The sequence below is a fragment of the Triticum aestivum genome, chromosome 2D (assembly GCF_018294505.1).
Source record: "Triticum aestivum cultivar Chinese Spring chromosome 2D, IWGSC CS RefSeq v2.1, whole genome shotgun sequence".
Taxonomy (NCBI): Eukaryota; Viridiplantae; Streptophyta; class Magnoliopsida; order Poales; family Poaceae; genus Triticum; species Triticum aestivum.
In genome coordinates, this window is record NC_057799.1 from 32395941 (window position 1) to 32420481 (window position 24541).

Consider the following 24541-nt stretch of genomic DNA (forward strand, 5'->3'; position numbering starts at 1 on the left):
GAGATAAATTCATAGACAACGGAGAAATGGCGAATCCGGTTTAGTAAACATGCAGTAGTTTACAATTTACTACAAGTGATGTGTAAGATTTCACAAGATAATGTTGTGCTTTGGCGCGACGTGTATAACAAGGAAGTAGTAGTAGGAGTATACTTGTACATATAGCCCCGTCGCCGGTCGGCAACGGCAACTCTGGCGGTCCATCTTCACGAACCAACGATGAGCGCCCGGGCGGTGACCAAGTCGGCGCCGGTGCTCGTCGCCGGCCCGCCTGGCGGCGACGACGCCGTGGTCCACCTCACCTCCTCCTTCGACCGGATCGTCCCTCCTATTGGGGTCACCGCGCTGCTCCTCTTCGACCGGCCGATCCCCGAGCCGGCGGACACCATCAGGACGGCGCTCTCGAGGGCGCTTGCCCACTACCGCCCCGTCGCCGGCCGCCTCGCCGCCGACGCCGACGCCGATGGCAAGCTCCTGCGCATCGAGGGCGCGGCCGGCGTGCCGTTCGTCGCCGCGTCGGCGTCCTACGCGCTGGCGGACGTCACGGTGCCGCTGCTCGGCGGCCTCGCGGCGCGGTACCCCGGAAGGCTCTGCCGCCACGCCGACCCCCTGCTCCTGGTGCAGGTCACCGTGTTCGCCTGCGGCGGGTTCGCCGTCGCCGCGACGTGGAACCACGTGCTGACGGACGGCGAGGGCATGGCGCAGTTCCTGGGCGCCGTCGGGGAGCTCGCGCGCGGGGCGTCCCCGGCGCCGTCCGTCACGCCGCTCCGCGCCGACGACGGCTCGCTCCTGGGCCTCCCGCCGACGATAGTCGCCGCGCAGAAGCAGGGGGGCAGCTCCATGCTCAGAATGAACCTCGCGCTCCTGGACGTCACCGTCCCCGCCGGCCTGATCGGCCGCGTCAGGGCCGAGTTCGACGCCGCCGGCCTCGGCGGCCCGTGCACGGCGTTCGAGGCCGTCGCGGCGGTGCTGTGGCGGTGCCGGACCCGCGCGGCCGTCGTCTCAGTCTCCGACGAGGCCCCCGTGACCCTCTTGTTCGCGGCCAACATGCGCCGGCTCGCCGGCGCCAGGCCCGGGTACTACGGCAACTGCGCGGTGCTGCAGCCGCTGACCTCGACGCGCGGCGCGGTGGCGAACGGCGCGGCCGCGGACGTGCTGAGGATGATCCGGCGCGCGAAGGAGAGGATCCCCGACCTGCTCGCCCCCGGCGGCACGACGACGGAGCAGGGGGCGGTGGCGCTGACGTACAGCACGCTGGTGGTGTCGAGCTGGAGGAACCTGGGGTTCGAGGCGGCGGACTTCGGCGGCGGGAGGCCGGCGCGGGTGACATGGCACTGGCACGGGGAGGGGACGACGGTGCCGAGCTGCGTCGTGTGCCCGCCGGGCACGGACGGCGACAACGGCGGGGTCAGCGTGACATCGCTCTTCGTCAGGCCGGAGCACGCCAAGGCATTCCTAGCTGAGCTCGCCGCCATGTCGCCGGCATCCATGCCATCACCATCACCATCACCATGAATCTGTAAACTTGTAAAGCTGTGATAGTGGAAGTTGTAATAATAACTCAAGTATGAAAAAAGGCTTTCACAAATGATGAATTTTTCACTCTATGATTGAACAGAGGATCAGCTCCTCATTTCAAATAAATTCTTCCCAAGATTTCTCCTTCGAATTCAAGATAATCCACTAGACAAAATATACAGCTGCCTGGCAGTGACTGGGGACACATGAACAAAATTGGAAGGGGGCACAACACACACCCATTCCATCCCCACTCACAAAGGTCTGAACCTTCGGCCATCTTCCCTACATACTACTGCTATAACTATTACCAAGGGCCTGAAGCTGCTACTACTGCTACTATACAAAATCCTGGAGCCCATGGCAGCAAAGGAGCTCCATCATTTGAAGAGCATCTTGAGCTCCTCGATGCGCGAGCTGCGGACCTCCTCGTCCGTCAGCGCCCCGGCGATCATCCGCTGCTTGCGCGCCTGCACCTGCTGCATCCGCTCCTCCACCGTGTCCTTGACGATGAACCGCCTCACATGGACCGCCCTCTTCTGCCCGATGCGGTGGATCCGCATGATGGCCTGCTCCTCCACCGCAGGGTTCCACCATGGATCCTGTGTCGACACGGAACAGAACTTGGTTATTATCACACATTGCTGCCAGAGGAAATGTATCACCAAGCAAAAGTAGTTCACTGAATTTACTGGATTGACACAGAGGGTAAGGTGGAATTACCATGAGGAAGACATTGGAGGCAGCAGTCAGGTTCAGGCCCACACCTCCAGCTTTGAGTGACATCAACAGCACCTAATCAATTTCCAGGGATAAAAGATCAGCAACTGAAAATGCTTCAAGAATTACTTGCTTTAAAAATAAACAGAGCAAATAAATAAATGAGCATACATACCAGTTTGTCCTTGCTTTGACTGAACTCATTGAGGACCTTCTCCCTGTGCTTCTGGGTCACCTTCCCATCAAACCTCAAGAACTTGATGCCCTTCTGGTTCAAGGGGATCTCCAAAAGATCAAAGAAAGAAGTGAACTGGCTGAACACGATGCTCTTCTCCCCCTTCTTCCCGAGGTCCTCCAGGGTCGCGAGGAGCCTCACCACCTTGCATGAATCCTTCCAGTTGTTCTTGGCGTCGACCTCGTAGCGGCACTGGACGGGCAGCATGATCAGATCGGCCTTGGTGATGGGGCTTCGGCAGATAGGGCAGGCCCCCCCGGCCGGCGTGCTCCAGCAGGAAAGGAGGCACTCGCGGCACATGCGGTGCGCGCAAGGGGTGATCACGGGGTCATCGGAGGTCGACTCAAGGCAGATAGGGCACTCCGCGGCCGTGCCCTGGCGGATTTCCTCAACGACATCCTCTACAAATGCCCGCGGGGGTACAATGGCACGGCATCCAGAATCATTCTGTGCCCCTTTAAGGAACCGTTCCGCTAGCTCGTCTAGGTCGGTGTACTTCTTGGTATCAGCTTTGCTGCATATTTTGAAAGTTCAGCAAAGAAATTAGAAGATGAGGCGATGAAATGCAAGAGAGTGGTTTTGTTGCGAGTAATGGCTAACCTGATGACCAGGAAAGGGTGATCACAGCACTGCCTTAGACGAAGAAGTAGCTCAAGAATATTAGCATAGTTGTTAAGAACATTGCCTTGTGCCACAAACTTATCGAATTGAACCTGTTGGAATGGAAAGACCATTTTGAGTTAGAAATGAGAAGAAACTTGTCCATGAACTATTAGATTCTCGCCAAGATGAACAAGAAATATAAAACTTCCATCCTTTCAGTAACTAATCAACAAAATTTGGCCCGTAAACTCTTAGAAGCATATACCTTCGATCTCCTGAAAAGCGCTTCATAGAAATCACGTTCCTCGATAGACTGTTCGCATTCCACAACCTCAACGTTAGCTGGTGGGAGGACCAATATGGGCCTGAAACAAGCATCAGAGTCATGTGGTCAACAATAGTTCCAAGAGGAAAGGCATTTATTTATGCAACTAAGAGTTTCAATGAAATACAAAATAAGAAATGCATACTTTCCCATCTTGTCTTTTGTTTCCTTGGTTCTCCTCAGCATGAGCGGCCTAAGAATAGCTTTGACAAGCTTCAATCCCCTCTCATCACCATTCTCATAAGGTCTCTGAATCAGCTTCTGCCACCTAGAGGGAGATCAAAACAGCTTGTGAATCAGGTCATAAATTTTCAACCACAAGTATTTGAAGTGAAAGTCTGATAAAGCCATACCAATTTGAATTACACCATGGCTCTACACGTAAGAAGCAAAGAAGACTGTAAAGGTCCTCCAAATTATTCTGCAGCAAATGTGATCATATAAGCTACTGTTTCCAAAAACTACAAAAGGATGGGTAAAAAATTCTAAAATTAACAATACTTGGAATTATCACATCCAAACATGTGATGTAATACAAATACAAATGCGATGGCTGAAAACACACCTGCAACGGTGTACCAGTTAGGCACCATCTGCATTGCGAGCTTAACATATAAGCTGCTTGGGCAGCTTTAGTTCTGGGAGACTTGATTGTATGTGCTTCATCAAGCACAATTCTATACCAATCTATCCTGTGAAAGGCACTGCTACCATCCTGTGAAGGTACCACATTAGTTAGCAAAATGATACAGGTATGTTTCCCAAGAAAAGCTATTATCTTCAAACTGGACATAAAAGACCATTGACAAACTTACTGCTTTATGAGCTGACTGAAGGACACCATAGGTCGTCAAGACAACAGTATGTTCAGCCATCAATTTGAGGTCACCAGTTCTATCACCACCATAGTATACAAACACAGAAATTGCTCCCGGTGTTGAATGTGCTTCCAGTTCATCCTACAAGCAGGAATAAGGAGGACAGTGCTCACATTATTTACGTGTAGTGAAATTTTCTTACGGACAAACAAGTTGATTGAACATGCAAGGAAAAACATTATAAAACTGCAATCTAGCACTGCAGTTTCAGCTATTCTGATGTTGATTGCAGACTCTAGCAGTTCACTTGACAGAAAATGCTTCTACTAAATAACTGTAACGCCAGAGATTTAACATTTTTATATGAATCACTTCTGTAGACATGCTTACCTTCCATTGACCCAATAATGCCATGGGACACACAATAAGGGTACCTCCTCTTATATTGGGGGTCGAAGTGCGTGTTCTGGTATCACAACCTCTTACAGGCCTTATTATGTCTCTTTCTATGTAGTTGGACTGCTCCCCCCTTGGATTCGACAGTATCAGGGCAATAGTCATGACAGTTTTGCCAAGACCCATTGCATCTGCCAGTATCTACAAAGGCAAAGATAACACATAAATACTTCTCATAATAGTACTACATAACTATGATCCAGTGAGGCAAATGAAAGCATTGTAAGTACATAAGCAAATATAGAAACAAATTTCAAAGAATCATTTCTTAGGCTTAAAGTCTATCAGCTAATATCAGTGTGGTAAGCATTGTGTCACCAAACATGCACAGACAGGTTTCACAGAATCCTCAACAAAGGCAATCATAAGTATTCATTTGCTATTGGAATAGTTAATCAACATGTTCGAAACAGTATTAGCAAATCAATTAAGAAACAACAAGATCCAAGGCAAAATGATAAACCTTACATTTTCCAATATAATGTAAACCAGGCACATACATCAGGAACCATCATAAAAGACTTACCCCTCCTCGTGTCGTCTTACTTAAACTTGGAAACTTGGTTGTCGCTTCACCAGAGAAAACATTAATGTACACAGCAGGAGCCCTCCTGAGAAGATAAACAATTCAGTGATTAGCACTGGCCATTATCAAAATTCTTTTAAAATTATACAAATAACACAAAAAAGCACACACTTGTCAGCAATAGTGTAGGCACTAAAGCAGGGATCAATAGCATTTTTTGATTCATCGTCATCGATGCATCCCTTCTCCAATTCTGACATCCAAAAGAGAGCTTCTTTCTGATACGGTTTGAGAACAGAAACAAGAGTGTGTGGTGGCTCTGCTTCCTATTTTACATATTGTAGACCAATATTCAAAATAGTACATTAGTTCCCATGCAAATAGAGTATTATGAGCAAGAGTGAAACAGAAATGCACTTTGTTGTTACCTTCAAGTCATATATTTCAGCTGTGCCAATAATTTTGTTCAAGGCAGCTTCTGAAATGGCCTGCTCATCAGCGGCTTGCTCCGGAAAAGTTTGCCCAGCTGTGCGACGGGTTTCAAGTCCAACAATAGGAGTTGATTCATCATCTCCATTGGCATCACCCTAATTTATGTACCAGAAATTTTTAATGAGCTAGCATCAAAGACAGATACAGAAACCAAATTGGCTTACAAATGTGGAACAGCAACAGAAAACAAGAGGATTTAATTTTCAGGGTATACTTGCTTTGCTATAGATGCTAAAGACATACACTGAATAATTTGGGACAGTAACAGATAACAGGAGGATTTTTAGCTCACCCTCAGATTCCACGGTCGCTTTCTCGTGAGCTCATCAAGAGTGAAATCAGCCTGCAAAACAAGCATGTATACTGAATCAACCATTCATCATGAACACCACAATAACTGCATAGTTGAATAAACTGGCTTCAGTTATACCTTGATAGATGCCCTTAGCTTGAGTAATTTGAACAGAGCATGGAGAGGGTTGTCTGAATAATCAACATTTGCAGGAGCAAGCTGGCTCAAGGATGAGTTGTCGCCTTTGGTGAACACTGACTTGTGAATGTAGAAGCTGTATGAACAATATCTAGCATTGGTCAGACTTGCAGACAAAATTGTGCGATATACTGAAAACTAACAAAATCAATCACACAGCAGAGCACATTGTATCATCATCAGTCATTACCTGACATAGAGCAAGATGTCCTGCATCAGGCTCAGCTCCATTGTCGGAAACACGATCTTCCCCTGAATCTTAACTTTGGAAGAGTTCACCAGCGGGACAAGGCACTTTGTCCACTCCGGAGACAGCTTTCCGATCTGCAATAACCATCAAAAGTTCCACAGGATTAAGATTATTTTGCACAGAATGATATGAATTCCAATCATGAGTTCGCAATGCACCATGAGATGAGAGCAGTTCACCTCTCCGGCGCGCTTGGTGGAGAAGCGCACAATCTGTAACAGCGACGCCGCCTTCTTGGCCGACATCTTGATGCCGCAGTTGACCCGGTCGTAGGACGGGAAGCCGAAATGGACGATCTCGCCGGCGTCCAGCATCCGCCTCCCGCTGTGCGTGGACAGCCCGGCGACATAGGACTTGTCGACAAGGAACCAGTCGGGCTCCGGCGCGAAGTCCCCGAGCTCCGCCTCCGGCGCCGCCACCACCATCTTCCAATCGCTCTTCGGCGGGGCCGCGGCGGCCCTTGCCGGCTGCGGCCGCTGCCGCTGCGGCGGGTTGTGCATCTTGGCGGGCTCCCGCGGCGGAACAGCCCGGATCGGCTGCGGGTCGTACATCTGCGCGGCCTCCTCCGGCGGAATCGCCCGGATGGGCCGCGGGTTGAGGTACGGCAGCGGGTGCGTCGCCGTGAGGTCGACCACGCCCTCCTCTTCCCGGACCCTCTTCTTCGGCCTCGGCGCGGCGTCGATGCCCTCCGCCTCGTCGTCGTCGCAGTCCATCTTCGCCGGCCGCGGCACGAGGCTTATGCCGCAGCCGCCGGCGCGGGGGCGGGGGCGGCCGCTGGTAACCTCCTCCTCCTCCTCCTGCTTCTCCTCCTTGACACGGCGCGGCGGCGGCAAAGGGGCCCGTTTGGCGGGAGGGGGGCGGACAGACCGGTCCTTCTTGGGCACGTCGACAGCCTCGGTCTTCACCCTGATCGTCGGCGTCAGGGCAGCTGTAGCGTCGCGCTCCGCCTTGACGCGGACCTTCTCGGCGTCGAGGAGCGCGTCGATGGCGCGCTCGGCGGCGTCGTCCGCGTCCGCGTCGGCGCCGTCGTCGAGGAGCGCGTTGATGGCGCGCTCGGTGTTGCCGCCGCAGCGGGAGAGCGCGGCGAGGACGCGGGCCTCCGGGAGCGCCGCGCCGAGCACCGCGCGGACGGCGGCGACCTCGGCGGCGAAGAGCTCGGCCTGGCTGGGGGACTCTTGCCAGACGCCGTCGCCCGTCATGGCGGCGGCCGGCGGCTCGGCGGGGATGGTATTGGCCTCTTCCGGCGGCGGTGGATGGAGGGGGCGGGCGCGAACGGAGATTTGGGGGCTTGGGGCGCGGGAGGCGCGGCGGAGGGGGGAAGTGGGGAATGGATTGAGGGGAAACCGGCGGGGGTCTGGCGAGGTTTTATGGGGATTTATCTTTTTGGCGCGAGAGGAGGGAAATGGTTTTTGGCGGGGGAGGGAAAGTGAAAAGATTAGAAGAGCCGAATTGTGGCGGTGAGGTGAAAATTACAGCGGGTTTTGGGGGCCACGTGGGCCTTGCCAAGTTGGTATGGGCACTGCCATAGTTTACCAGCCATCTAAATAAAGACCTTTGCCTCGGGAAAAAAAACTAAATAAAGACCCGCCTCTAAAAAATTCTCTGAAAGAATCTAAGTGAAGGCTAACACGTCTTGGATGTGCCTTTGAGCTTGTGTAACTGACCTCGAAGATGCCTGGTGTCGGAACTAGATCTGGCAGATCCCTCGGTAGGGTGTCCGGTATAGCGATTAGGCCAGAGAGGGAAACAAGGAGACAAATTTACCTAGGTTCGTGCCCTCACGATTGAGGTAATGCCCCACTCTCGCATGTGTATAATGCGATAAGGGTGTACAAAGTACATGTATGAACCAAGGGATTGTTCTATTATATAAGATGTTATATCGACTAGCCCAGACCCCGGTATATATAATATACTGGGGTCCCTCAGGTTACAAATCCTAGTCAACTACGTCGATGGAGGTAGAGTTATTCACGGCTTCGTCACACTTATATTGTATTGCTAGTATTCCAGAATCTTTCGTACATAGCGTCAGTAAATAGCATAATGGGCCGCCCAATGTGACGAATGACGTAACCGGCCTAGGGGTCCTTGGGCCGGGCCACCAGGTCAGCAACCGACATGGTGATGTACACTTGGGCCGTGTCACCGTCAGTAGCCAATGAAGCGGTCTTCAAACTTGACCGCACCTCAATCATCACCGAGTTGCACATCCTCTTCAGGTCGCTAAGGTTGAAATTCATTCTTCAAAGCTTCCTTGACAGCATCTACATGTAGCCGACCTCCAGCTGTCGAACTGCCTCCGAAGTAGTGTGGCCCACCTTGGCCTTGATTTGTTGATGGAGATAGCCGACTTGCATCACAAAGTTTCCCACGCAGCTAGCTTCCCCGCGTGCGAATTCCCTTGCTATGTCTTGAAAATTCAACCTGGACGGTCCTCACGTACCAAAGCGGTCTTATTAATAGGTCCCACATGAAAGGATGGATATTTTCAACTAGAGGGGGGGGGGGTGCTGAATGAGTGACTAACATTTTTTAATCTTCTTTTCAATTTTAGGGATACAATAAGAGAGTAGGTTGTTTAGATATGCAACTAGGGGTACAACCTATACGGCAAACTCAACAATAAAATAATAACGTTCGCAATACTATTGAAAGTGGATTTAAAATAGGGTCAATTTTAGGTATAAAAAATCCCACATATTTAGAGTGTTTAATCTTATGATATTTTTTATAAACTGGGTTTAGTTGATGTTAATCTCACTATCTTGGAATATCATAAAATCTATATGCATGTCGATCATGAAAATAATGTTTCATATGATGGCAATATTGTTGAATTTGATTATGATCCTACATGTAATTATCATGAGAGACACAAGTATGGTTATAGAAATCTTGGTGTTACTAAGTTAACTCTCTTTATGATAAAATTATTAATGCTCCATTCCTCTTCCTTGCATATGATAGGTGTTGCTTGCTCTAATAATTTGTTTATTTATAATGTGTTTATGCATAGAAAGTGGGTTAGACTTAAATGTGCTTGTTAGATGCTATATATATTATGCCCTTTTTGTGGGACATGAATTATTTGATCCCGATCTCATATGCTCTCGCATGAACAGTAAAATCTAAAAAATAGTTTAAAAAATCTGATTTTTTAGATGAACATTGATAAATTTTCTAATTGCGTGCAAAATTTCAAGTTGAAATGGCATTCGTGGAAGTCTGAGCAAAAATAAAATAAAATCGATGGTCCAAAAAGACTATTGTTGGAAGCATTTTGGAGCATCAGTTTTGTTATTTTTGCCCAGACCTCCATGAATGTCATTTCGACCTGAAATTTTGCATGCAGTTAGGACATTCATCAATATTTACCACAAAAAAGATTCATATTTTTTAAAAAAATTTACTATTTTTTATACCTAAAATAGGGTGAAGACGTGGTTCTCTCTCTCTCTCTACTTACTAATTAGCTTCGTGAAGCCATTGCTTGTCCACTCTGATTAACTTCTTGTGTGAAGACATTCACCCTGATTGCATAGTTGGCTTCACACCTACTTCCAATTCTGATATATTCTACCTAGCTGCTATTTGTCTTCATGCTTAATCTATTGTGTCTCCTTGACTATGACTATCCTAGTGTAGTTTAGCTTTCGCTGCATACTGTGTTGGTGTTATTTACTTGTCTGTCTTCGAAGACATTGCCTGTCTTGAAGACTTTCAATAAAAACCTGCAGAATAATGTATCCAAGTGTCAGTGGCGGATCTAGGATTTGACAATGTGGGGGCCAACCATGAACGGCATTCCAATGGCTAGAAAAATATACGCTACATTACACAGAAATTAGTATGACCAAGAAACATTGCAGTAGTAAAATAGAATTTGTAAATTGTCTGAGGGGGCAATGGCCCCCATGGCCCCACCCCTAGATCCGGCACTGCCAAGTGTATCGAAACCTGCCTCGAGTCATGATCGGATGAGGTGTTCTTGATTTGCACGTCAAGACGAGGAACCTTCTAGATGGAGAGCTTCCAGCGGGACGAGGTGATACGTCTCCAACGTATCTATAATTTTTGATTGTTCCATGGTGTTATATTATCATTTTTGGATGTTTTACAATCATTTTGTAGCAACTTTATATTATTGTTTGTGACTAACCTATTGACATAGTGCCCAGTGCCAGTTGCTGTTATTTTGCTTGTTTTTTTACTTCACAGAAAATCAATACCAAACGGAGTTCAAACATAGTGAAACTTTTTGCAGATTTTTTGTGGACCAGAAGACACAAGATGGGCCAAAGAAGTACCAGAGGGGTGACCGAGGGGGGCATAACCCACCTGTGCGCGCCCGAGGGCCCAGGCCACCAGGCGCGCCCTGGTGGGTTCTGCCCACCTCGGTGGCCTCCCGCACCGCCTCTTTGCTCTATAAATACCCCAATATTCCAAAAACCCTAGGGGAGTCGACGAAAAACAACTCCAGCCGCAGTAAGTTCCAGAAACAACAGATCCAATCTAGACACCATCATAGAGGGGTTCATCATCCTCACTGGCGCCTCTCCGATGATGCGTGAGTAGTTCATTGTAGACCTACGGGTCCGTAGTTAGTAGCTAGATGGTTTCCTCTCTCTTTTTTGATTCTCAATATAATGGTCTCTTAGAGATCTATTTGATGTAACTCTTTTTGCGGTGTGTTTGTTGGGATCCTATGAACTTTGAGTTTATGATCAGATCTATGTTTTTATCCATAAAATTATTTGAGTCTTTTGATCTCTTATATGCATGATTACTTATAGCCTCATTCTTCTTCAAATCTTTGGTTTAGTTAGGCCGACTAGATCGATTTTTCTTGCCATGGGAAGAGGTGCTTTGTGATGGGTTCGATCTTACGGTGCTCAATCCAAGTGACAGAAAGGGACATGACACGTATGTATCGTTGCTATTAACACTAGTAGAAAAACGGCCTAATGTGAAGCACATTAGTACCGGTTTGTAACAAAACCGGCACTAATGTTGCCATTAGTGCCGGTTCGAATGGCTAGGCGGGCGGAGCTAATTAGTACCGGTTCGTGGCGAACCTATAGTACCGGTTCGTGCCACGAACCGGTACTAAAGAGGTTGTGGCACGCCATGGTCCGGATGGGGCCCCACCAGCACCTTTAGTACTAGTTCTTACCACAAACCGGTACTAGAGGTTTTTAGTTGCAGCGGTTTTTTAGTCCCACCTCGCTCCGCTAACAGGGTGTTTACCACCTTAAATATGTTACTTCTCAAACTATCACAAACCACTTGTTCTTCATTGAACTCTATGTGTAGAATTTGTGGCCACAATATGAGTTTTCTCAGGTTTCTAAACCGGCGAGGACTCATATTGTCAATTCAGATTGTACACAAAAAGATCATTGATGATCAATGTATTTTTGATGTATTTCTCTATAAAGAAATATAAGAGAATTTAGATCACTATTTTAGTAATCTAAATGCTCTTATATTTCTTTATGAACCGGTGCAAAAAAGTAGAGATGGTTACGGCAAAAACTAGATGCACTTCGTGTACAAACTGGACACTCTCTTTCGAAGTATCAGGGTTTTGGACGAAAACTCATCTGTTACACTGCCTATTCAAAATTTTAAGACTTTTTGTGCGTTCATTATGCACCATTCAAAGCCACGTCGTCAACTTTCAACCTTTCTGACATGATTTGATATTTTTGATGCATTTACTGATTTGTTTTGAGCTAAATAACCCTGAAATTGAAAAGCACTACAAATGAACTCTGAAAAGGTTGAAACTTGGCATGGTATCATCATTTCACCCACATGGCATGTGCAAAAAAGTAGAGATGGTTATGGCAAAAACTGGATGCACTTCGTGTACAAACTGGACACTCTCTTTCGAAGTATCAGAGTTTCGGACGAAAACTCATCTGTTACACCGTCTATTCAAAGTTTTAATAATTTATTACAACTTCAGACTTTTTGTGCGTTCATTATGCACCATTCAAAGCCACGTCGGCAACTTTCAACCCTTTCTGACATAATTTGATGTTTTTTATGCATTTACTGATTTGTTTTGAGCTAAATGACCCTGAAATTGAAAAGCACTACAAATGAACTCTAAAAAGGTTGAAACTTGGCATGGTATCATCAGTTCACACACATGGCATGTGCAAAAAAGTATTAAAAAAACTACTCAGAAATAAATAGAAGAAAATAAATAAAGCAGAAAAGAAAAACTATATAAAAACTACTCAGAAATAAAAAGAAGAAAATAAATAAAGCAAACAGGAAAAAAACTATATAAAAACTACTCATAAATAAATAGAAGAAAATAAATAAAGCAGAAAAGAAAAAACTATATAAAAAACTACTCAAAAATAAACAGAAGAAAATAAATAAAGCAAAAAAACTATATAAAAAACTGCTCAGAAATAAATAGAAGAAAATAAATAAAGCAGAAAATAAAAAAATAATATAAAAAAACTACTCAGAAATAAATAGAAGAAAATAAATAAAGCAAAAAAGAAGAAAACTATATAAAAAACTACTCAGATATAAATAGAAGAAAATAAATAAAGCGGAAAATAAAAAAACTATATAAAAAACTACTCAGAAATAAATAGAAGAAAATAAATAAAGTAAAAAAGAAAAAACTATATAAAAGACTACTCAGAAATAAATAGAAGGAAATAAATAAAGCAGAAAAGAAAAAAACTATATAAAAAATTGTTGGGGCGCTGTCCAGTGGGCCTGCTAGGCCTTGGGCGTGGAAATTCAGGCCCACCAGGGCCAGCAGGCTCACAGGACAGCACGCCATAGTTACGCCCAGAAGCCTGCTTTACAGAGGAGTTCGATGGAGCAGCCCCGCCTGGGTTTATATACCAGTGCGGCTGCCCTTCGCCCGGCGAGGTGGGACTAAACTTTCTGCACCGTGGGATGGGAGCGCACCCCCTTTAGTACCGGTTCGTGGCTCCGACCGGTACTAAAGGGGGGTCTTTAGTATCGGTTGAAGCCACAAACCGGTACTGAAGGGGGTCGCTTCCCGCCGCTTGGTCTAGCCAAATTTGACATTTAGCACCGGTTGGTGGCTCCAACCGGTACTAAAGGCCGATCCTATATATACAACTCTTACGAAAATTTTAGTTAGTTCGTCTTCTTCTTCGTCGCGCGCCCGTCGCCGCCCCCGTTGCGCCCGCCCGTCCCCGTGCCGCCCCCGTCATGCGCGCCCGTCCCCGCCCTCGTCGCCATGCGCGCCCGTCCCCGTCATACGTCATCGTCGATCACGCGTGCCGCCCGTCCCCGCCTCGTCGCCCCGGCCCGTCCCCGGCCATACGTCGCCGCCCCGGCCCGGCCCGTCCCCGTCGCTGCCCCAGCCCGTCCCCATCGCCGTCGTCGCCCTCCGCCCCCGTCGCGCGCCGCGCCAGCCCAGCCGTCCCCGTCGTCGACGTCGCCGCCCCCCAGCCCGTCCCCGTCGTCACCCCGCTGTAAGAGATCGACTGCGCGTCGGCGGCCTCACACACACACACGATTTTTTCTGTTTTTTGTTAATGTTTTTTCTTCCTTTTTTGTTTTTTAGTTTTATATATATATACTTTTAGTTTATATAAATGTTAGATTAATGTGAAATGTTAGATGAATTAGATAGAAATATATGTTAGATATTAATGTCAAATGTTAGATATTAATGTTAGATGAGTTAGTTTTTAATACTTTTATAGTTATAGATGAATTAGATATATTAATGTCAAATGTTAGATATATTAAATTTACTATATATAGAGCTAGCTACTTTATTTTTAGTAAGAAATTAATTAAACTAGTTTATTTTTAGTAAGTGTTTAGTTGAATTAGTTGAATTATTTTTAGTAAATGTTTATCAATTAATGTTTCAACTATGAACATAAGAAATGTCGTCTGACGACGAAAACAATTTCGTTATGTGCGAATACTGCGAAGACGAGCGCGGCCTGTGCGACAAAAATTTCCTAGTTGATGATAGGCGCTTTAGCATCAAGCTGGATGAGACATTCGAAGTGGATACAGTATGTCACAACGACAAGTCTTTTTTCGTAATTAAGCATGACTTATGCTTCATTTGCTTCAACTTATAATTTTAAATTTTCACTATTCTACAAGCGTATCCCCTGCCATGCAAGAATTTTTGTCTTGGATAAGATAGGTTTCAGTCCTAACAAAACTATGGAGGTAAAGAGAGTTTACTTGAAGATCGAGCATGGTTATACCTTCAACGTCAAATTATACAATACAGACACCTACACCTATTTTGAATGCAAAACTTGGCAGCACTATGCAAGGCTTATGCATTGGAGCCTGATATGTTTATCACCTTTGATATTCGTCCCGAAGATGATATTGAAGGTAATAGAGGCATTTGGGTCGATGTGCAGACGCCTTCAGTACTACCATTATGTGAGTTTCTCAACTATATTTATGTCTTCAATATTGTTTATTCAAAAATAGTTGACAACTAATTTTTATTGACAGCTTATTTCCATTCAAGCAAACATGTCCGGCGCTTGGTAGACAGTACCGTCCACTGTCCCGGGGCTAAACTAAACTGCGAGGAGATAAGTCATTAAGTTTCATGGCTTGAGGATCTTGATGATGTCAAGAGAAATTATTTTCCTGAATTTGAAAATCTCAGTACTCAAAACGTGCGACAAATAGTGATCGTATTGAACTACGATCACATCTATTTAGGAAAGATGGTAAGATTTTTACTATTTGTCCACAGTCCATCTTTTGCATACATTATTTTGCAAGCTAAACTTCATTGCTAAGTAATGTTACTATACGCGATGTTCTTCAACAGGGACTCCCGATGATAGTTGTGCCTAAGTGGATCGAGACTAAAGGTCGCATGTCAATGGTTAGCTTACGGCCAATATATCCTACATTGCACATGAGTGCATTCAGGATTTCTACAACCGAGGAATGCTTAATAGTGAAAGACTGGAGCAAAATTATGAAGGATCGCAGAGAAGTACTAGGGGGCAGCAAACAGAAGCGCAGCCCACAAGTAGGAGACAGGTTCATCTGCATGCTCCAGTATGATGAATCAGGAGAGCTATACATGTTCTATGCTATTTTACCTGAGAGAGAGCAGCAGGAGTGATTAGCATTCTCTTAGTACTTGTCCTCTCATGTCCGTGTTCTTCGTCGATCCTGAACTTAATCTCATGACCATGTGTTGAACTCGATGATATCTTTGCTTCTGGTACAAGTGAATGTTTCTTCTTTAAGCTAGTGTTGGTGGTGATTAGATAGAGGTAACGACTATGATGATTAAATAGTGGTAATGATGACTATATATGATGATTTTTAGCTAGCTAGTATACTGTTGTTGGTGATGATATGATACAAGATTTTTAATATTAATATGATGATAATGAGTTATTATTTCATTTATGAAAGTACCGCAGATTAGTTTCAACTGGATGCAGAGCTAGCTAGCTAGCCAGTATCACTTAGCTAGCTAGCTCTGCATCCAGTTGAAACTAATATGCGGTACTTTCACTTAATGATTTAACAACTCATTATAATGTAAAAACAATCTCTAAATTAAATTGAAAACACAAATTAAAGGAAAAACAAAAAATAAAACTAAAACCACCACAAACATTTAGTACCGGTTGGTCGTACCAACCGGTACTAAAGGTCTCCCCACACCCGGCCCTGGAATGTGCCACGTGGTAGAACTTTAGTGGCGGTTCGTGCCGAACCGGTACTAAAGGAGGGGGGACCTTTAGTTCCCACCCTTTAGTGCCGGTTACAGAACCGACACTAAAGGCCCTTATGAACCGGTGCTATAGCCCGGTTCTACACTAGTGTAAGGATAACAATATGGGGTGTATTCCTACATGAATAGATCTTGTCTACATCATGTCATCGTTCTTATTGCATTACTCCGTTTCTCCATGAACTTAATACACTAGATGCATGCTGGATAGCGGTCGATGTGTGGAGTAATAGTAGTAGATGCAGGCAGGAGTCGGTCTACTAATCTTGGATGTGATATCTATATAATGATCATTGCGTGGATATCGTTATAATTACTTGAAGTTCTATCAATTGCCCAACAGTAATTTGTTTACCCGCCGTATGCTATTTTTCTCAAGAGAAGCCACTAGTGAAATCTATGGCCCCCGGGTCTCTTCTTTATCATATTTGCCTTTGAGATCTATTTTTATTTGCTTTTATTTTCAGATTTATTAATCCAAAAACCCAAAATACCTTGCTGCACTTTTTTGTTATTTAATTTATTTCACGTTCCCGCGAGATCTATTTATCCAATCTACTATAATTTTATCTATCTTTTTACCCGGGAGGGATTGACAGCCCCTCTTACACGTCGGGTTGCATGTATTTGTTCTTTGTGTGCAGGTACCGTTTACATAGTGTTGCGTGGTTCTCCTACTGGTTCAATAACCTTTGTATCATCACTGAGGGAAATACATACCGTAGCTGTGCTGCATCATGGTAATCCCCAAGTGAGGGAATCATCGTAGCAATTCCCAATGGTGGAAGTGATAAGCATGGAGTGTCGAACCCACAAGGAGCTAAAGGTAAGATCAATATTCTGTCAAGCCCTATCTGCCACTGATACGACTCTAGGTACACCGAATGTTTGCTTCCAACTAGCAACGAGAAATAAAACTACGTTGTGGGTATGAAGTGGATAACTTTGCATGATATCGGAAAGCTAAAATATGAAAGTAGGTGCTGTTATCATAAAGTTAGAATATATTACTAAATATTATAAGTAGCGAGTGTGGAATAATGATGGGTCGGTGTGCGGAATTATCCTAGGCAATTGTTAACAAGACCGGTAATCACTATTGCAGTTCCATATGAGGGAGAGGCATAAGCTAACACACTTTCTCATCTTGGATCATATGCACTTATGATTGGAACTCTAGCAAGCATCCGCAACTACTAAAGATCATTAAGGTAAAACCCAACCATAGCATTAAGGTATTAAGTCCTCTTTATTCCCATACGCCATGTCCCGCTTACCCATGTTTGTGTTTCAGTCACTCACGCAACGCAGACAATAAGCAAACCATGGACATATTGCAACACCCTACAGCGGGAATCCCTCACGCTTGCGTGACACAGAGGGCACCATAGGACGACACCAAAGTAAAACATACAACTCATACCAATCTAGATCATCAATCAACCCAAAGACAAAGGATATCTACTCAAAACATCATAGGATGGCAACACATCATTGGATCATAATACGTGGCATAAAGCACCATGTTCAAGTAGGGATTACAGCGGGGTGCGGGAGAGTGGACCGCGTAAAAGAGACGAGGATGATGGTGATGTTGATGAAGACAATCACCGCGGCGATGGTTCCCCTCCCGATGGCACTCCGGCACCACCGAGAGAGAGGAGGAGATGTTCTCCCCCTTGTGCTTCCTCCTCCATGGCCTCCCCCCTGGATGGGGAGAGGTTCCCCCTCTGGTCCTTGGCCTTCATGGTGATGATGGCCCCTACGGGATCCTCCTCCATGCCCTCCGGTGATGATGCCCCCCTCCGGCAGGGTGCCAGAGAGGGCCTAGATTGATTTCTCATGGCTACAGAGGCTTGCGGCGGCGGAACTTCCGATCTAGGTTAATTTCTGGAGGTTTCTGTATATATAAGAGGTTTTGGCGTCGAGAAAAAGCCAGGTGGGTCTCCGGGCTGTCCACGAGGTAGGGGAGCGCGCACCCTCGTGGGCAGCCCGGGACTCTTCTGGCCCAACTCTTTTACTCCATGGCCTTCTTCTGGTCCAAAAAAAGCTCCGTCAAGTTTCAGGTCAATTGGACTCCGTTTGGTTTCCCTTTTCTGCGATACTCTAAAACAAGGAAAAAACAGAAACTGGCACTAGGCTCTAGGTTAATAGTTTAGTCCCAAAAACCATATAAAATAGCATATAAATGCATACAAAACATCCAAGGTTGATAATATAATAGCATGAATACTTCATAAATTATAGATACGTTGGAGACGTATCAGCATCCCCAAGCTTAATTCCTGCTCGTCCTCGAGTAGGTAAATGATAAAAGAAATAATTTATGAAGTGTGAATGCTAGCAAGTGCACAAGTTTGATCAGTGATAGTTCCAATCACTTCTTTCTAGCATCATTATATGTCATATCAGTAGCTCATCTTCATAAAAAATTTCATGATCAAGTACAAACTATTCACATGTTAAAGTATAGGTCATAAACTTTCTTGAAACCAACAAACTATATTCTCAGTCATCAAACAATTGCAATTCATCTTATTTTCAGGAAGGGTCTATGTCAGAGCTTTGATTTAGCAAAGTTCACATACTCAACTATCTTTTAACCTTTCACAATTGCTAACACTCACGTGATATTTATGGGTTCAAAGTTTTAATCGAACACAGAGGAAGATATGGGCTTATAGATTCGCCTCCCAACCTTTTACCTCAAGGGTAAAGTCAACAATAATAGTTCATGATAAGTTACATCCAATATATATATATATATATATATATATATATATATATATATATATATATATATATCAGGATCTTTCGGGGAGACATCAATCAGGTTTCTAATCACAAATCTCATCTCCTTGCAATTTACATTATTCGCCATTTGCCTCTCATTTTCCTCTCCCCCACTTCACAGAAATTTACCGTTTATTCGCCCTTTTTTTTGTCGTTCGCCGTTTTCTCGCCAGATCTGTTTTTGAGTGCAATCTTGTTTCGTAGTCACGATGACTCAAGAGAACACCAAGTTGTGTGGTTTCTCCAAATACCAACGACAATTATTTTATTAACACTCCGATTGCTCCTCCCGCCACTAGTGTGGAATCTTGTGATATTAATGCCGCTTCGTTGAATCTTGTCATGAAAGATCAATTTTTTCGTACTCGTAATGAGGATGTCGCGTCCCATATTAACACATTCGTAGAATTATGCGATATGCAAAAGAAAAAAGATGTGGACAATGATATTGTGAAGTTGAAATTATTCCCGTTTTCTTGGCGTGATCGTGCAAAAATTTGGTTCTTTTGTTTGCCTCGTAATAGTATCGATTCTTAGGATAAGTGCAAAGATGCTTTTATTACTAAGTATTTTCCGCCCGCAAAAATTATTTCCCTTAGGACCCAAATCATGAATTTTAATCAACTTGAGCATGAACATGTTGCGCAATCTTGGGAAAGAATGAAATTCATGCTAAGAAACTATCCTACTCATGGTTTAATCTTTGGATGATCATACAAAAAATTTATGCGGGATTGAATTTTGTTTCTAGAAATCTTTTAGACTCCGCCGCGGTTGGTATTTTTATGGAAATTACTTTGGGTGAAGCTACTAAATTGCTAGACAATATTATAGCAAATCATTCACAATGGCATACTAAAAGAGCACCTACTAGTAAAAAGGTTGATTCGGTTGAACAAATTTCTTCTTTGAGTGAAAAAGTCGATGCTCTTATGAAATTGTTGCTAATAAAAGTGCTCCTATTGATCTTAATGATGTGCCTTTGTCTACCTTGATTCAGCAAAATAGTGATGTCGTAGATGTGAATTTTATCTCGCGAAACAATTTTAATAACAATGCTTATAGAGGTAATTTTAATCCTAGGCCTTTTCCTAGTAATTCCTCTAATAATTATGGTAATTCCTATGGTAATCCTTCTTACAATAATAATAGGAACACCTCTGATTTTGAGAATAATATTAAAGAATTTATCAATACTCAAAAGGTTTTCAATGCTATGATAGAAGAAAAGTTGAATAAGATTGATGATATGTCTAGAAGCATTGATAGAATTTCTCATGATGTAGAAAATCTCAAGATGAAATTTTTTGTGCCTAAGGTTGAGGAATCAATTAAAGCTTTATATTTTTCTATGAATGAAAGTAAGAAAAGAACTGCTATTTATGTTCATGCCCATGTTTCTTAGTTTTGCTGAGTTTTGCCCTTGTCGGCCTGAAAATATAAATTAAAATAGCCAGCAAAATAGCCGCGATAGCTGCCCGGGAGCCTCGCCGCTACGCTATGGCTGCTGCCGCGAAATCCCCCACAAATCCCTCTAAATGGCTCAACAATGAGAAAAACCCTCTAGAAATCATGTATTCCACGAGAAAAAATTCGGCTATTTGCCGCGATTGCCCGCTACGGCGGCTACTATAGCTGCTGGGAGAGGCTGCCGTGAAATTGTTTCTCCCGCGATTTTAATCTATGCCCGAAATAGAGAAAAACCACAATAACAAGCATCCAACTCCAAATAAGATGAAACCAATGTTGTTTGAAATATAACGACAAGCACTATCCAACAATACATAGAGTTTTAGACCGAACTCAACGAAAAACTGAGATGAGTTTTTGAGGGGGGCAAAATTGAGCACGACTAAGGAACGAAGGGCACAGAAATAGAAAGCCCTTTTTTTAGGGAGGAAATTTTCTTCTGCAACCGCCGACTCACCCAACTTCACCGTCTACCTTCTCCAATCGTTCCCTCGCCCATTCTTGGTAGCACCGCCGGCTCCCAAGCCTCCCCAGGTTACTGCCACCTCTTGTCGTCGGGCCGGAGCTCGTGAGTACCACCGTTACACCGGCACAACTCGCTGCAATGCCTGGCCACCTCCGTCTCCTGAGTCTCCTCTCCTGCCCCGGTGGACATCTGACGCCAGTCACCATCGCCTCCTAAACGGCGGCGAGTCCGGGAATCCGGTCGCGACACATCTTTGTGCTTCCCCCATCCGGACATCGTGGCATTTGTAGCGAACTCCCGTCCGCTACCGTGCGCTTCCACTGGCGACACACACAAAGGGTTGAACGAAATGGCCAAAAGGAAATTCTAGTGTTGAAATTGTGCAATTTTACAGTTTTTTAAGAAAAGGAGGAAGACCCCCGCCCTCTGCATCTGGACGATGCATGAGCCACTTTACTAATTGTTCACACAAGACCTTACAAAGTAATACAACAGCAATACTAAAGCCACCGTCTAGGCAACATCTGTCGCTACTCCTATCCAATTGATGAAGAGATGCTGATAGTCTGAGTCTAATACCAAACAGACCTCGCAGCCAAACCTAACATCTAAGACCTGAGGTCCCATCCAGGACGCCTGGCGGGTATGGGTCACCCACCGGTCCGGCACACTACTCAACCTGGACGCCTGCCAGGTATGAGGCCGCCGCAGCCACCTACCATCAATCCATCTTCAGAGTTGTACTGCTGCATCTACCTTGCCCGGTCTAGCTGCCGTCGACGCCACCACGACGCCAGACCGTGTCACCCTCCTGCGCGAGTCCATCTCCGCGCATCGGACGCCGAGTCACCACAGCGCCATGCCGCCGAGACCCGCCGCCATCAATGAGTGAGATGGCGCACCGCTCCACCAAAGAATCCGTCCTCTGGTCCCTCGATCACGTGTGTACCTCCAAGAAAGACGCCCCCAAGGGGGAACGACACCAGAGCGCCGCCGTCATCCGATCATCTGATCTAGGGTTTCCCCCGGAGGTAGCAACGAGTGGCCTTAAACTTCTCCATGGTGATGCCTTCAAGAAGGGAACGATGCAGATAGCGCCGCCACCACCGGCCTTGGCAGTAGCCGAAAGCAAGTTTTCACCCAGATCTGTTTGAAGGAATCCAACTCCCATGCACGGTCGCCGCCACCACCAGGCTGAGCACACGCCGCCGCCGGCACCTCCACGATCTAAGTCACCGGCGGAGCCTGGCCACCAGATGCACCACCACCGCCATCCCGCAGGGCCACCGGCCACTCCCATCACCAAATCCTCCACCCCTGATCCAATCTGTGAGTACCCAGATCCGCCGCCAGGAGGCAGCACCCAAGCCAGGGACGCCGCACCACTGGAGGGATGCCACGCCGTCGAGCTAGCAGGGCGTCAGGGGAAGGCACTGGGGACGGAAGTGACCTGCTGCCCTACGACGCTGTTGAGAAGAAGGAGCCCCGCATCCCACCTCGCAGAACAGGTGACGAGCAGCCCCGCCGTCGCCAAAGCCACGAGGGCTTTGCCCGGTGGCGCCCATCGGCGGCGGCGAGGGGAAGGGCAGCAGGGAAGGGAACCCCTAGGCGGCGGCGGCAGCGCCCTCCCGGGTCGCCCGGGGGGGGGGGGGGGGGAGGACACGGGAGTCGTGGGAGTCGTGAGTGATCCTTGTCCCTAAAAATTCTGCAATTTTACAGTAAACACTCTTTATAAGGGCATGTACAATGGTGCTATCTTATGAGTGCCATGGAGGATAAATGATGAGGTGGAGGAGAGAGAACTCATAAGAAATAAGAGAAGACAAGAGATGATCTCTTAGCACAATATGTCTCACCACGTTTTTAGGAATAACTAGTTATGAAGATAAGGCTAAGAGATGACCCAGACATTTTTTTTGTCCTCTCTAAATAACATGCAAGACTTAAGATAACACTATCTTATCAACCATTGTACATGCCCTAAGTTATAAGAGTGAGGTGGGGCAAGGATGGTGGAGTGTTTATCGAAAGAGTGAAGTGTCTTATTTCACGCAAGACACGATCGCTTAAACAGAACATGTCTTCATTTCCCAAAAAAAGACTTTTTTTTATGCTAAAGAAGGTTACTTTCGGAAATAGGCTATATATTGCATGACACTACTACGAAATGTGCACGCGATTCTGCAATTGAATTTAAACAACTGACACCATTCACACCACAAACAACCTCACACCCTAGAGGTTCTGGGCACATCTACATTCTACACCAGCACACCTATCAGTAGTTCAGTACATGCCAATGCAAGGACATTACTCCTCATCTCAACTCAGTAAATCATCAAGTTATAAAGTTAGACGATCTGTTGCTGTTGGCATTGCAATACTTCCTCCTCCCTGAGCCATTTAATTCTTCTGCTTTGGATGAAATCCTCAAACTTCCTGTTGAGCTCGTCCATCTCTAACTTCTCTACCTCCTCCTGAGCCACTCCACCGCAAGTTCCTGTCTCCAAGGTGACGATGGTGGCTTCCTCTGCCTCGATCCCAGCCGACCGCGATGACACCGGCGCTTCTTCTCGTCTCCCTTGCTCTCCGGAACAATCCGCTGATGCACCCTTAGTGTTGCTACAGCAGTAAAGGCGACATGGTTGAACTTGAAGGGTAGACGATGGCATCTCAGAATCTGCGATGACAACGTCGTCGCTCGTGGACGGGGTGGCCACGCCGCAGACGCCGGAGAAGAAGCAGCAACGGCAATCGAAGGCGAGGAAGAGAAAGATTGCATTGGAAAGGACGAAGAGCGCCTTCGTGGTCGTGACAAAGCCGCACAAAGCCGCAAGGCGAGCAGATATGGCGGCACCAGAAGGGAGAGGGGAAGAGGCCAAGGACGAGGAGAACAAGGAGAGGAAAGCAACGGCGGCGAGCACGAAGGCGACCTGCGAGACAGTACTGACGCTAGCGCTGGTGCCCGTGCCATTAGCCGTTCCGGCGTCTGGTTGGTTGCTCCATTGGTGGTGCTGGTTTAGATGCATCATCCGATCCATGCTCGCTTCTTTTCTTCCTCTTAGAGCAGGATCACTCGGAATGGGAGATGAAGGTTGTGTGTGTGTGGGGGGGTGTGGGGGGGGGGGGGGGGGGGGGGTGCCCCTGAGGGGAATCAGGTGTACGTATGGTATTTATACTACTCTACTAGTTTTCACTACCGTAGTGGAGGCATATTGTTGGTGCAACTCGTGGAGCAATGATACTCCTACTACGTACATGTTTGTTGTATGGTTTCCTCGCTGTTCCTTGGAAACAAGCAGACAGAGAGCAGTTTGAGATGCTTGTAGTTGTGGGTGCCCTTTCCTTGCAATTGTTTAGGCAGCGTGGATCGCCACCTAATTAAAGCCTTAAGATTATACCATGAAGTGTCATGGAACATGCTCATGCTTAGCTAGGTAACTCATGACCATACATCCAGTAGACGCACTTAATTACACTTAATTACTACTGCTGCTGACCATACATCCAGTAGACGCACACAGTTGACGGAGACACTCCGAAACTCGATCAACCCTTTCATTGTCGTTAACGTAACACTAACACAGTCACTCTTTTCCAACGTAGAACTTGCACGCCA

General features: G+C 46.0%; 2 protein-coding genes across 2 annotated transcripts; one reads left to right on the top strand and one right to left on the bottom strand.

Moving 5' to 3' along the window:
• Positions 1-205: 205 nt before the first annotated feature.
• Positions 206-1548, top strand: LOC123051314 (acyl transferase 15-like). Its single transcript, XM_044474166.1, has one exon. It carries the CDS (start codon positions 220-222, stop codon positions 1513-1515), a length of 1296 nt encoding a protein of 431 aa, XP_044330101.1. The 5' UTR covers positions 206-219; the 3' UTR covers positions 1516-1548.
• A 38-nt stretch (positions 1549-1586) lies between these two features.
• On the bottom strand, positions 1587-7752 carry LOC123051313 (DNA repair protein RAD5B). The gene is made up of 17 exons (XM_044474164.1): positions 6613-7752; positions 6374-6507; positions 6124-6259; positions 5986-6036; positions 5630-5788; positions 5373-5527; positions 5202-5286; positions 4610-4816; positions 4217-4360; positions 3967-4116; positions 3755-3822; positions 3547-3669; positions 3342-3441; positions 3074-3186; positions 2414-2987; positions 2242-2313; positions 1587-2120 (listed from the first exon to the last, which is right to left on the bottom strand). The coding sequence occupies exons 1-17, from the start codon at positions 7630-7632 to the stop codon at positions 1899-1901; spliced, it is 3513 nt and encodes a 1170-aa protein (XP_044330099.1). The 5' UTR covers positions 7633-7752; the 3' UTR covers positions 1587-1898.
• Positions 7753-24541: the final 16789 nt, after the last annotated feature.